This window comes from Melopsittacus undulatus, chromosome Z (assembly GCF_012275295.1).
Source record: "Melopsittacus undulatus isolate bMelUnd1 chromosome Z, bMelUnd1.mat.Z, whole genome shotgun sequence".
In the NCBI taxonomy this organism is placed as follows: domain Eukaryota; kingdom Metazoa; phylum Chordata; class Aves; order Psittaciformes; family Psittaculidae; genus Melopsittacus; species Melopsittacus undulatus.
This window is the reverse complement of record NC_047557.1, coordinates 89,359,108-89,372,052: the sequence shown is the minus strand read 5'-3', so window position 1 is coordinate 89,372,052 and position 12,945 is coordinate 89,359,108. Positions and strand designations below refer to the sequence as shown.

The 12,945-nt window shown below is 48.8% G+C and overlaps 1 protein-coding gene across 2 annotated transcripts; it reads right to left on the bottom strand.

Annotated features, from left to right (window-relative positions):
• Window positions 1–4,642: 4,642 nt before the first annotated feature.
• On the bottom strand, window positions 4,643–11,298 carry PLEKHF1 (pleckstrin homology and FYVE domain containing 1). 2 transcript variants are annotated; one of them, XM_031051923.2, is made up of 2 exons: window positions 11,216–11,298; window positions 4,643–6,646 (listed from the first exon to the last, which is right to left on the bottom strand). In XM_031051923.2, the coding sequence occupies exon 2, from the start codon at window positions 6,632–6,634 to the stop codon at window positions 5,813–5,815; it is 822 nt and encodes a 273-aa protein (XP_030907783.1). In that variant the 5' UTR covers window positions 6,635–6,646; window positions 11,216–11,298; the 3' UTR covers window positions 4,643–5,812. The 2 variants fall into 2 exon arrangements, with proteins under 2 accessions (XP_030907783.1, XP_030907782.1); XM_031051922.2 differs by lacking the exon at window positions 11,216–11,298 and adding an exon at window positions 7,146–7,201.
• Between the last annotated feature and the right edge of the window lie 1,647 nt (window positions 11,299–12,945).

Below are 12,945 nucleotides of genomic sequence, written 5' to 3'. Positions count from 1 at the left end.
TCATCAGTCTGTCTCTAACTTGTAAGGTCTCAATCAACAAATGCATCCTTTAGTGGCACTAGTATAACAAATAGATGTGGCTGCAGCCTGAAACCCTGTGAGACAAGTGCCTCCCCCAGCCACATCGTGACTGACATCAGCCTGTCTCTGTTGAGGTTTGGGGAGTAAGGCATCTCCCCTGCATGAACCACAGCAGAAGGCTCTGCTTCAGAGGCTCTTGCAGGTTTAATGCACAGCATCCCTCCTCCCTCTGCTTGATGGGGTGATTCAGTAAAGTCAGCTGTGCAAGGAGTGTGTCAGGGGAACAGCTGGGTCCTGTGAGGCCATGACAAACAGCCTCTCCTCACATAGGAGACACCCCTGTGAGAGGTGACAGGCTCCCTGATAAGAAGATGCTGGGGCAGTTCCCATGCTCCTCTGTCCCCAGCCACAGAGGCTTGGCTCAGGTGCTTGCTCGGGGTGCGCTGGGGAGCAGGGCTGGGCTGCGAAGGGCATACAGAGTGTTAAGGCAGTGTATGAAAGAACTTTGGACTACAAAAGCCACACAGTGAAACTTTGCAGGGCTGCCTGGGCTCATGCAGGGGAGATGCCTCACCTCAGACCTTACAGGCTGGTCACAAGCGTGCTCCAGACCATTTTTTGGAAGGAGCTAGAGGCTGGTTTGCCTGAAACTTGCTGCAAACACTCAAGTCAGAGACTCTGATGGAAACTAGTTATCTGTGACCTGCCTACTGGTGGCTCTGGTTTGTGGGTTGGTTAGCTGGCTCACACCACAGTATCAGAGCCATTGAAGCTATTTGAGGACAACTGAAAGGGTTGTTCCCACAAGTGCTGCTCTCCTGCATGCGCTCCCAGGCACAGGACTGGGTCTGCAGCTCTGGTACAGTGGAGAGCTTGTTTTCACACAATGGGGTACATGCAGCTCAGGAAGGCTGCCAAGGGGGACCACGGCACACATACTCACCCAGGCTGCCTTGTCACAGCAGGGCTGTACACTGTAAGGTGGTCATCACAGGCTGATGACTATGTGGGGATGTGATGTGGCGTGCGTTAGGGGACATGGTTCCCCTGTGGGTTTCAACAGGAGGGGGAGCAAATCCACAGAGAGGACTTGTGTCGCTTGAAGATCCTTTGTACATGAAACCATCAAGGGTTTGGTCTTACCTTGTATGTAGCTCCTCTGATAAAAATGTGTGGCTTTTTAGTTACTCCTCTGTTAGGGGAAAGGAGACCTGTCTGGACCTGAGTTCACAGAATCATAGAATCACAGATTGGTTTGTTTTGGAAGTGATCTCAAAGCTCATCTAGTTCCAACCCTCTGCCATGGGCAAGGACACCTTCCACTAGGCCAGGCTGGTCGAAGTCTCATCCAACCTGGCCTTGAGCACTGCCCGGGATGGGGCAGCCACAGTTTCTTATGTTAATGATTTTCTTTCTCAAATCTGTTTTGTTTTTTTTTTTTTAGCTAAGTTTCTCACCAAAACAGATCATGTTCAAGACATAAAAGGAGAGACAAAGCTCACATAGGGCACAACATTCTCTTATTGCATGGGGCAGCAGTATCCTGGCAGCAGGACTGCTGCTGGCAGCTCTGCCCTAGGGTGATTTGACTGCCTAAGAAAGGGTGCTGCACAGGAGTGCTCTGCTAAAGCAAACCTTGTTATCTGGCTTCCCTCTGCCTTTTTCTCCACCCTTCTTATGACAGCTAGCTGGGCAGCTGTGTAACTTGCTATGTCCATGAACTGCTCCATGAGAGGTTTACTGAAAACATGTTTATGGTTTATTTGCACTTCCAGGCCATACCGGAAATTAAGTCAAATTACAGTGTTTGCTAGCACTTGACACCACCTCCTTGCCTGCCCCATCTGCTCCAGCTGCAGTCTTGGGACTGCAGCACCAGCTGCTGTGTCTGGAGGTTTTATGAACTGCAGGGGCAGGAGAGGCTCCTTCCCATCTGTGTGCACGGCACCAGGGGGGATTCTCCTACTTGGGATACGCAGCATAAAGCAGGCCTGGCTGTGTGTTGCCCCTATGCTGCCCTGGAGCACCTCGCTCCCGCCCAGCAGGTCTGCAGAGCATCTCCAGCACTCGAGTCTTGGGCAAGGGTTCCTCAAACCTGTTTTCCAAATTGTGCCCACCTTGACAGTGACAGTTGTATAACATCTTATTCCTGCAAACACCTTTCTTAAAGATCCATGGCCTGGAGCAGAGTCAGAAACATAAGCCTGTATTTTTTGTTGGAGACACTGCTTTAAAGCTCAGCAGTAGATGGGACTATCTGTGCTCTTCAGTTCCTCCTGCTAACCAAAAATTCCAGGCTGAGGAAAATATTGCAGCAGTAATGAGTCGGGAGAGGCCATGGGCTCTGGCAGAGCCAGAACTTCTTGGATAGAATTTGAGTGTTTGAGTAACTGGGAGCAAGACTCTGTCTGAGAGCTTGTGAAGTGCTGAGTCAGCGCCGTGCTCTGAAAGAGGTGGTGTGCCTTGGCTGCGCCTTGGGATGGTGGAGCACACATACCCCATTGAACCTCTTTGATCCTTTCTGTATGGTTCAGGCACAGAACAAATCTCCCATTACCTTTCCTTTGGCTCTTGTGACTGGCTGCTACAGCAGTACCATCATCTGCCTCACCTTTCTACTGACTTTGGCAAGCAGAAGAGGACTGCCTTTCTGCATGGCCCCTAGCTCTGTTTCCTGCTCTCTTTGCTGGAGAGTCCCCAGCAGCTGCAGCAGGTCTTATGCTAACATTCAAGTTTTGCTTTCCATGTTCAGCGCATTAGTGCCCTTCTTGTTCCTGACAGCTACAGGGACTGTCCTGTGGCTCCTCTGTGCCCAGCTCAAAAGGAACTATTTTTCTAACAGTGCCTGGGCTCCCATTTTGGCTCAAGGGGGCAGAAAGAGCATTTTTCATTGCCAGGGTTGGGCAGCGCTGAGGCTGGTATGCATGGTGGGATGCTGCACAGTGCAGTGCCCTTTGGACCATGACACCTTCAAGCAGGGGCTGAGCAAGGAGCCCCTTCTGGCAGCTGATCCCCACACACAAGGTTTGGGAGCCTTTCAGGAGGAGAATGTGTCCCTGCAAAACCCCCAGCCTGCAGATGTTTTTCTGAAGTGAGCATTCAAGCTATCACTCTTCCTAACCACACTGGTTTGCAAACTGTAATGAATCCCTGGTAAGATGTTTATTTAGCTCAAAAAAGAAAAAACCCAAACCGTCAGGAAATGCCCCATTAATGCACTGGAGATAGAATCAAGCTGGGAAACTCCAGGCTGGGCTTTAACCGCAGAGCCCGTGATGCAAAACCCATGTGTTCAGCAGGCCAGAAGCCAGGAGCCCCAGGCTCTGATCCCAGGGTTGAGCTCTCCAGCTTAGCTAATACACTACAGGAAAGCCGGTGGGGGGAGGCTTTGTTTAAATTTCCCCATGATTTCCTGGGCAGGCTCCTTTAACCATATGCATTAACAGTAAGGCCCGTAAGGCCATCAACTACAACATGCACAGTAAAAACCCAGAACTGGTGGGTTTTGGTGGAGTTTGATTGGTTGGTTGGTTTTGGGGGGGTTTTCTTCCCTGCTGTGATTAAGAAAAGCTCTTGTTCAACAAGAAAGCATTTGCTAGAGGGGTGCCTGGCCTTCATTAGTAGATAAAACCAGTTTACAGCTCTTTTGGGACTGATAATAGCAAGATCTTTGGACACATAAGATAAAGAAAAGCTGATTCGTAAGAAAACTAAGTAGTTCAAAACTGGAATATATTTCTGGAGCCAGTTACTACGAAGAAATTGGGAGTTTTACCTCGGGAGCAGGGAACTGGAATACTGGCTGTGGATGTGGATTCAGCAGCTGGACTATTTTTGACTTGTGAACCATTCTAATGGCTGTTTATTTTAAGGTCATTTTCTGTTTGCATAGCATATACACCCTTCTGGTGGGTGGGAGGCATTATAAAAACAATCACTGCTGAGCAGAGCTATGAACTAAGCTTGGAAAGGGATGGTAAAAACAGAACTTGCTGTACTTACTGCTTTAAAACCTAAAAACATCTGCTTAGGTCATAAGGTTTGTTGACCCACTCTGAGCTGTGGCCCCACCGGAAAAATACCATTTCAGTTAATACAGACTACTGCAGGGGATTGCAAAAGACTTGGGAAAAGTAGGTTAGATGATAACATGGTATAAATAGAAAGGAAGCATCACATTTGGCTTTGTTTTTTCACTCACACTTACCTCAGGAGCAGTAAATAGAAACCTATTGGATTCACCCCCAGCTAAGGGGTGGCCAGCCAGGCCTGAATCCCAGCTCCTTTTTAAGGCTCTTATTAAAAAACAACACATTTATTGTCATATTTTTCTGGTTTCTTCCTGTTGGCCGTATCTTTATTCGCACACAGTCGACCAATACAAGCTCATTGGAACAGTGGCAGTTTACAAAAGACAGTAAAAGTAATTAGTTGGAATCAAAATTTAAAGAACCCTAAGTCTGGCCATCTAGCAGGCAATGCACTGTTTGGAACAGGTCATGGTAAGGAAACAGTTTATAACACTGGCAGTGTACTCCCAGCCATGTTACTTTTCCAGAGGATAAAATACACAATACAAAAATATAATGAGTTTGTAGAAAATCTGCTGCAAAACAATTGCTATTGTCTGATTTGTTTTACTTCCACACTATAGCATAATAAAATACCTGAATAAACATGGTTTATTTCTAACTTAATTTGAACTTTAAAGTTGAATTCAAGTGAACTGTAAAGTCTTGGGCTCCAATCCTGGAACTACATAAAGGATCTTAACTTTGCATTTGTGAGACTGATAGACATTAGGTGAGCCCACAGGTGAGTCTCATGCAATGCCTTGGGCTCCTGCTCAGGAGGGAAGTGGAAGTGCAGTACTTCACAGGATCTTAATTTGGGGCATTTTCCTGGATTTTTCAAGATTTAACAAGTCTTGCGCTACCCTTTAACCTGATAGGCTTGACTTCATTAGGTTGCTGGTAATTGTAGATTAACAGCCCATTTTTGAGATCTAAGGCTCTGCACTTAGTTGAGTCAACTGCAGTAAGTCTCTCCCCTCCTCATCTCACTCCTCTGCATAATTTTACCTGTCCGCTTCCCCTTTCCTTTCTCCCTCCTGGTCTGGTACCATCAAAATGGCCTCCTTCCATGTGAGATTGCTGGATGCTCCAGTGCTTTACTAAGGCTGCTCACACTGAGCCTTTCACGAGCTCCCTGCATTTGGAGCACTATTCTCTTAGTGTTTCCAAGTTGAGAGACCCATTTGTAGAAATGGAAGCCTGTGCGACCTTACCATGATGAGTAGCTATCCCCTCAGGATGGCAGGCTTGCACTGAGCATCTCTGATGTACATGCAATGCTCATGGTGAACAGCAGTTGGAACACTCCTTGCCATGATAGAGCAACACACCACTAGCAGGTAAGTGTTTAACTCTATGATTTCTTGCTCCTTTCTCTCCCAAGAGCCAAGCTCAAAGCATTTAAGAAAAGAAGTCAGTGTTGCTCTGTCTCTACAGACAGGAAGACTAAGGCACCAAAGGCTGAGCTCACTTGGCCAAGCCTGATCTGCAGGTCTCTGCCCAGTGTGTGCTCTTCAGTGAGCTGCTGCTCTCTTCATTCGTGTCATATGAGACACATTCTCAGAGGGGTAATCCCAACTCTGCTCCCCACACAGACACTGCAGGGGCTAAGATCCACTGTCCTAGGTACAGCTTCCAGGGAAAACATCAAGAAAGATGTGCATCGGAGGCCAAAAGTTGGCTTCACAATGCCTAAATGCCACTGACTCCCTAGGAGGTCAGCTATGGAAAGATGACCAAGATACTTCTGAGGTATAGAACTCGGTGTCTGCTGGCCACTGGTCAGCTTTGTCATCATCAGACTTGTCGCTGTCATCACCACTGGAGGGTTCATAGCCTGGAATGGCAGAGCAGATCGGGTCCTGCTGCCTGCAGTCTACCTCCGCCTCCTTCTTCTTTTCTGCCAGCAGCTGCTTGTAGCACAGGCTGCAAACCCTCAGGGGCTTGGGGGACAGCCGGGGCATCAGGAACCTCTGCCTGGAGCAGTCTGCACAGACGACAAAGCCACACTTGCGGCAGTGGTGCCTTCGTGTGAGTGTGGAGAATTTGGTCTGCGTGCAGCGCATGCAGATATCTGTCGCCTTGTCCGGAATCCAGGGAGCCGCGTGCTCTGTGGAGGGCTGTCGGCCTGTCTTTGTCAGCAGGTGCCTGATACACTCCTCCAGATGGCTGATCCACTCCTTCCTCTCCGTCAGGGAGGCTGCGGAAACCACAAAGGACTTCTTGGAGGTTTTAATCATCCAGCGGTTCTTCATCTGTAGAGTGTCTGGCAGCGTCTCCAAAGTGACATCTTCAAGCGGAATGATGTGCTGGGAATTGTACTTCCTTTTGTTGATGACTATGCTGCCATAGACAAGGATGTCATTGAAGAGGAAGAATATCCGAGGTTTTGGTTTCTTGCGGCATTCTTTGGTTAAAATCCCTTCTCCTAGGAGGACCCTTCCTGGCACAGCTAAAGGCTGTCCAGAAGCCCCAAAGCAGTTTTCCACAGCAGCAATGCGCTGGCTGTTGATCTCGGTGTTTGCAAGATGGTCCACCATCTCCAGCTCACTCTGAGGAGAGGAAAGTAAAGAGGGAAGTGGTGAACCTGCAAACATTTGCACCACGGTGAGGCTAAGGAGAATGCATGCACAGATGAGACATTTCTAAAGCAATCTGAGGTTACTATAATATCCTTACCACTCCTCACTAGTTTGTTACCTTTACAAGTTAAATTTTCAGATTTTATGACACCACTTTGCAACAGCCTGATCTGTACTGGGATAGTTCAGTTTGCAGTAGTTGAAGCCCCTGAAAGGCAGAGCCAGCTCTCTCATCACAGACATGCTTTTTACTAGCATAACTGCGCCCATAAAGAAAGTTGTTTGGTCTGAACCTGTTCTTATGCAGTCATAAGTACTTACTGTACTATGTAAGCTGAAGGCTTTTATCCCCTGCTTTTATCCCTCTTGGTGCTGGGAGCTAACTGATGCTCTGCTGGATGCAGATCCATGGTCTTGGGAACAAGCCTCCCACACCCACTTTCTCAAGGATTAGTTAAAGCACACACACCCCACAATGATGTTTGGGGCCACAGCTGAGGCAGGAACAAACCAGTGCAGGATCACTTGTTCCCTCTTTTCCCCCCTGCATAACAAAAAGGAAAAAAAATAAAATAAAAGGAAGAAGCACCCACTCTGGGAATAAACCCACACAAGCCAAGCCCTTCCTCCCCTACCACAGTTACATAGGGGCTGCCGGTGCTTCCACTTGAAAGACATGTTATTCTTAAAATAGCCTGATCTCTGCTGAAGCATGTTTATCTGTCCCACACTTCTGCACTCTCCTTCTCACACAGTCTCAGGTGTCAATAGTCTGCTGGGGCTTTTTTAACAGAAAAACCTAGGTAAGCGTACCTCTGCAGTGAAAGCAGATGCTTGCTATCAGTAGTTTGCAGTGAGGAAAGTGCTCTTTGCTGGTTTTGTTGCATCTAGTCCCTCCTGCACTGAAGGGTGCTGCCCTGAGGCCAGCTGGCCACGGGAACCTGAGTCATTTCCTCCTCCAGTGAGGTAGCTCAGCCATCACGAGGCAACTCCGAGGTCACAGGGATGTGTGTCGCCCTGGCTCTTATTAGCATTCATTAAATCACTGATGCAGAACTGTTCCCCACCATTTTCCCTGTCTTCCTTGTCCAGAATCCCTGAAGCCATGGAGGTTGGAGGGGAAAAGGAAGGAGAGGAGGATGACAGGACTGATCCTGTATGTTTGGAACAATGATGATTTGCATTCTTGCCTTGCCCTTCACCCCACATTACCCCTTTGGTATGCTAGAAGGGAAACCACAGGGCTGTTGCTCAAGGCTGCTGCATACCATTTACTGCTCACCTGAGCTAGTGGCAGACAGACCCGTTAATTCCTCTGAGTTCCCAGAATTTCCTTTTCTAGAGCAGGCCAGGTACAAAGGCACAAAGTTAAGATGCAGGTTTTGCCTGGGGAGACCTAAATGAAGTGACCTACGCTGCAGAAACAGAAAACACTAGAGAAGTATTGAGTGGCCAGTGCTTCTGAAAAGCTGGCTTCTTTGGGGTTTCTCTTGAACTAAAAGGAGGATCCCAAGGCCTCCAGCTTTCTTCTGGAAGGATGTGCATCCTCATAGTCTTGAAGCACCAGAATGGACTTGATGGAGTTGGACAGCATTAGGCATATCCGCTCATATGGGTATGCTTCAGTGCTAAGGGCAATTTACAATGAACCGCAATGCTCAGACGGAGGGAAACTGGGTGCCTGACACCCTCAGCAGCAGCAACTGAAGAAATGCCTCGATCAACCTGCAATCTCAACATGGACATGCAGAAGTTGTGCAACGGGATTTATCACTGCTGTCAGGAGAGGAGAAAGGCTCTGTTCTCCTTGTTGTGTCAGCCCAAGTGGACCTGAGCATGGGAGGGAGCTGCTCTGCTGCAGGACATACATTCAAATCTATTCTGAATTACAACAATGAACCATGTGTTGTTTTTTTTTTTTTCTCTCCCTTTTAAATAAACAAATAAGGCTGAAGAACCAACAGGCAGGGCAACCTGCTCTACAACTGAACACCAAATTCTGTGAATATCCAGGGTTACATCTATCCTGGAATATGTTTCTGGGAGGTTTCTGATAAACAAATCCATGGATGAAGGGCTTCTGAGTGAAAGACCAAGATGAGCACACAAAATAATAAAGGAAAAATGAAAACTGAAATTACAGCTTGGGAAGTTTGGTGTGGAAAGACTGTAAATGCAACCAAATACTGTAAAGAATTTTTGGCAGCAGCAACACCAAGTGGGATAAACCAAAGCAGTTAATCCTGTTCCTACCAGTCTCACTTCCTCATATTTCTGGGTTATGGAGCCCCAGCTCTCAGCCTGCTTATTTTACTTTATATATTTTAGAAGCATGGTCCAACCTCTCAAGCATGTACAGTGCTTGACATGACTGTTTCCAGGGATCCTCCTGTACCTGAAGCCAATAGTAATGAAAACTTTTTGTTAGATATAAAGGTTGTGCCTGCAAAGAGCCAGGAAACATGAGCTTATTTTCAAAGAGGAGTGCTAGCAGTGGAACAGCAGTGTAAGATATAAAAATACAAATTTCAATCTCTTCCTGTTTGTTCAAGTTTGCCCTGTCAGGTCAGCAGGGTCACAGTGCTTATGACCAAGGGATACATATGCATATATGCCACATGCAGCAGAAACTTACAGAGCTAACATGAGGGTGTGAAGATGCACTTTACGAATGTGCTACTTTTCACAGGAGTTTCTGGCATGGTAAAGTTTGAGGTTTGTTTTTCTCGTCAAGATCTGTTGGTTTTACATGTGATCAAGTATTATGCAGTGAATATACAACTCTGTGAATACAACTAATATTCAAAGGAAAAAGAATACTATTTGGCAGTCCACTCCAGAAGTAAGCAAGACATGTCTTAAAACAATGAGCTCTTGTTCACTTGTGATTCTAAGCAGCCATGTTGATGCACGCCAGACAAAGCATTTCAACTGAAACTCCTGGATCAGAGAGCCTGGGGTATGTTTTTCAAGTTGGTATGTATCTATGTCTTGGTCATAGAAATGTAGAGAGCTGTTCTGATTCTTCTGTTCTTACTGTCACACAGAACTAACAGTCTTGGTATCCACTGCATACCTAATGCATACCACATGCAAGGGATGGTCCAGGCGTAATGGCATGCACTGAGATCTGACTGCCAAGGTCTGCCAGCAGAAAATGCCCTGCACCTCAGCTCTCTGCAGCTCTTCCTTACTTCCTCCTTTTGCTTTGCCCAGCTGAGAAGTCTTCCCTGGAGTTAAGGTCGGCATAAGTTCTTCCTCGCCGAGTAAGCAGAATGAAGACACCTTATAGCCACAGAAGGCATTTAGAGCAACAAAAACATAGTTCCTGGCCTTTTGCTGACAGAAGGGATTTCAGCTTGCCTCTCCCTCCTTCCTGGCATGCTGTAATTGCAGGGCTGCTGGGTGCAGGCTCTGGCAACCCTCTTCCAGCCGTGCCCATGAGGAATGCAAGTTCAGTACATGTATGTTTTGTGACTGACTGTCACATTAGGCCTTTGATTAAGAAATGTCACCAGTCCCAGTGGGATATGGACAAACAGAGCTACTGGGTTTATTGCCACTGTTGTTCAGCACACCCAGGACTTGTGACACATAGGGCCTCAGTTAGGGGACAGCTGAGCAGTGCCATTTGAGGAGCTCAGACTGATGCTACCCAAACCAGCAGCCCGAGCTCTGTTGTGGCTCTTGTGCAGGCTCAGAGGTGTCCAAACAGCCTTGTATAAAAGGAAGGAAAACTTGAAACTCAGGGAAGAGCCTCTCTCCTTCCTTCTGCCCTGCCCTCTGTCCATTCACCCGTCCTCAGACAGTGCAGCACTGCGCTGCTCCACCTGCACTTCCTCCTCCCCACTATTGCTCCTTAGTATCAACGTGATGAGAGACCACAGAGACATCCATTGGGAGCTCTGGAGCTGATGGGGCTCACATAGCAACATATAGTGAGGCCACCCTTTACATCCCCAGGCTGGGCAAGGGCTCTTAACAAATGACATACATAGGCTCGCTGGTGAGTGCCACCGAGAGGAAGAGATGAATTCTGTCTCTCCCAGCACCTGAGAGCCCACCAGCCTTTCAGAAGGGGTGTGTGGCCAAAGGTGGGGATTCCTCTCACAGCTCCGCAGCGGGATCATCCCTGCGGCTTTGCTATGTGATCAAACACGGTAATTTAAAGAGTTCCTTCTAAAAAACCCAGTAAATCCGCGCTCTAGCTGGCGCTCAGGCCACGCACAGACATCGGGGTGAGGCAGGGCGGCTGCCCCGCGCGCAGAGCACCGCACTCGGGACAAAGGCCCGCAGGTGGGCCGGGTAAACCGCGGGCCCAGGAGTGCCGGGCTCTTAGGTGGCGAACATGGCTTCCCCCACCGCTGTCCCCCACTGCTGTCCCCCACAGCGGGGGGAGCAGCGGAGCCAGCTCGCTGCCCTTCGGCCGGCACCTCCCGGCACACCAGCCAGGAGCCGTCAAGCCTGGGTTCCTCCACAACTTTCCCCCTCTGCACCAGCTACCCTCCCTGCCGCCGCGCCGAGCACCAAGCCCCGTACCTCGGTGGAAATGCCTTGGGGGCCTTCGGCGAACAATCTCCGGCCGTGCCGCCCCAAGCGGCTCCGCTCCGCAACGGCTGAGCCGCGCTCCCGCCGCTCCACCACACAGCACCGCCCACCTCTGCACCCGACAGCCAATGGGCGCCGGAGGGGCTTGGAGTGCCGACGGCAGAGCGGGACTGGCAGGTGAATGGCGGCTGGGGTGCCACTAGGGGGCGCCCAAGAGCGGTCTCTGTGGCGTGAGGGCACTTGGGCTCCGGGTTGGTGGCCGTAACTGCCGCTTCTCGCGTCTGGAGCCGTTGCCTGGTGCCTGTTTGCCGGTGCCTGTTACTGCTGCTCCCGCAGCTACAGTGAGCCCTTTCCGGTCTCCTCTCTCTAGCGGACGTCTGGGCTGGTGCCCACCCGGGGCCGCTCCAGGGTCATCTCTTGCGGTGGCTGCCTGTGCCACGGGCCGCCGGCCGCGCCTCCGGTGCGTCGCTGCCGGGGGAGAAGCCGGGCAGGTGAGCGGAGGACGTGTGCGTCCCTCAGCACCCGCTGCGGCTGCCCTCTGGCTCTGTTAAACACCCCGCAGCTCCAAGGGCCCTTGATAATGTATAATTCAGGTGCTTGCACACTCTCTGTAATGGGTTTTCTATTTTTAAGGGGAACTGATGGACCTGTCAAGGTGTTAAAAATGTGTGGGTTTTTTCCCCCCAGGTTTTCGTTTTCTTTGGTAATAATAATGTGGGCTGGGAAGCTTGTGGTGCACTTCAGTGCTGAAGTGCTCGGGCAGTCATGAGAGCTTCCACAAAACCTGTTATCTTAATACTTCATGTTCGTGTCAGGTGAGCAGGAAAACGAGGACATGGACTGAGCTAATTGCAGTGTGTAGCTCCCTGGCAGCTTATGGTGACGGTTACAGAGAGGGCTGTCAGTAGAGCTCAGAGGGCACAGGCTGCTGGTGGAGCAGGGAGTTCCAGGTTATTGGTAGTCCTTTAGTGTGGGAAGTGGGGGCACAGCCTTTGCAGACCAGCTCTCATAGCTTGGAGCTGTTTTGTGTTGAGCCTCGACACTAGCTGTCTCTGTCCTGCCTGTCTCGCAAGCAGTTTTCTGTCTCTGGGGACATATGCCCAGTTTAGGAATGAATCCTCAACATACGTAAAGCTAACTGTAAATATACAAAGCACTGAACTAAATATAAGTGAGTTTGTTTTAGGTACCAGAATAACTCAGATATAACCAGCCACAGATTATTACTTTTAAATTGTTTTTTCTCTCTATGTGCTAAAATTATTCTGCATTTGCTCTCCTGTGATCCTAATCATAGTCTTTACCACTGAGGTGTAGTCAATTTATTCTTCTTGTTGTTTCTTAGTATGCTCACCTGGTCACTAGTCACTACATGTTGGCCAAACATAGCATTGAGCTAGCCAAACAGCCTGGGATTTTAAGTTTGTTTCTACTTTCTCCCTTGTCAGTCAAAAGCAGAGGTGTGTTCAAGGCAGCGGTTGCATGAGGTGAGGGAAGTCTCTAGATACATGCTGTGCATGTAGTCAGTGTTAAGCAGTTGCACTTGAGACCTGACTTTCTGTTGATTTTTATTTGCTTCTTTTGGAAGCCATTACATCCTTGTTTGAATGCTTTATTGAGATACAGTCTTAGACTTAACCAGTAGTCTTAAAAGCTGTTTGATAGGTAGGGTCAGGAACTCTTTTTTTCCTGGCTGTAAAAGTGAAACATTTGTGGGACTA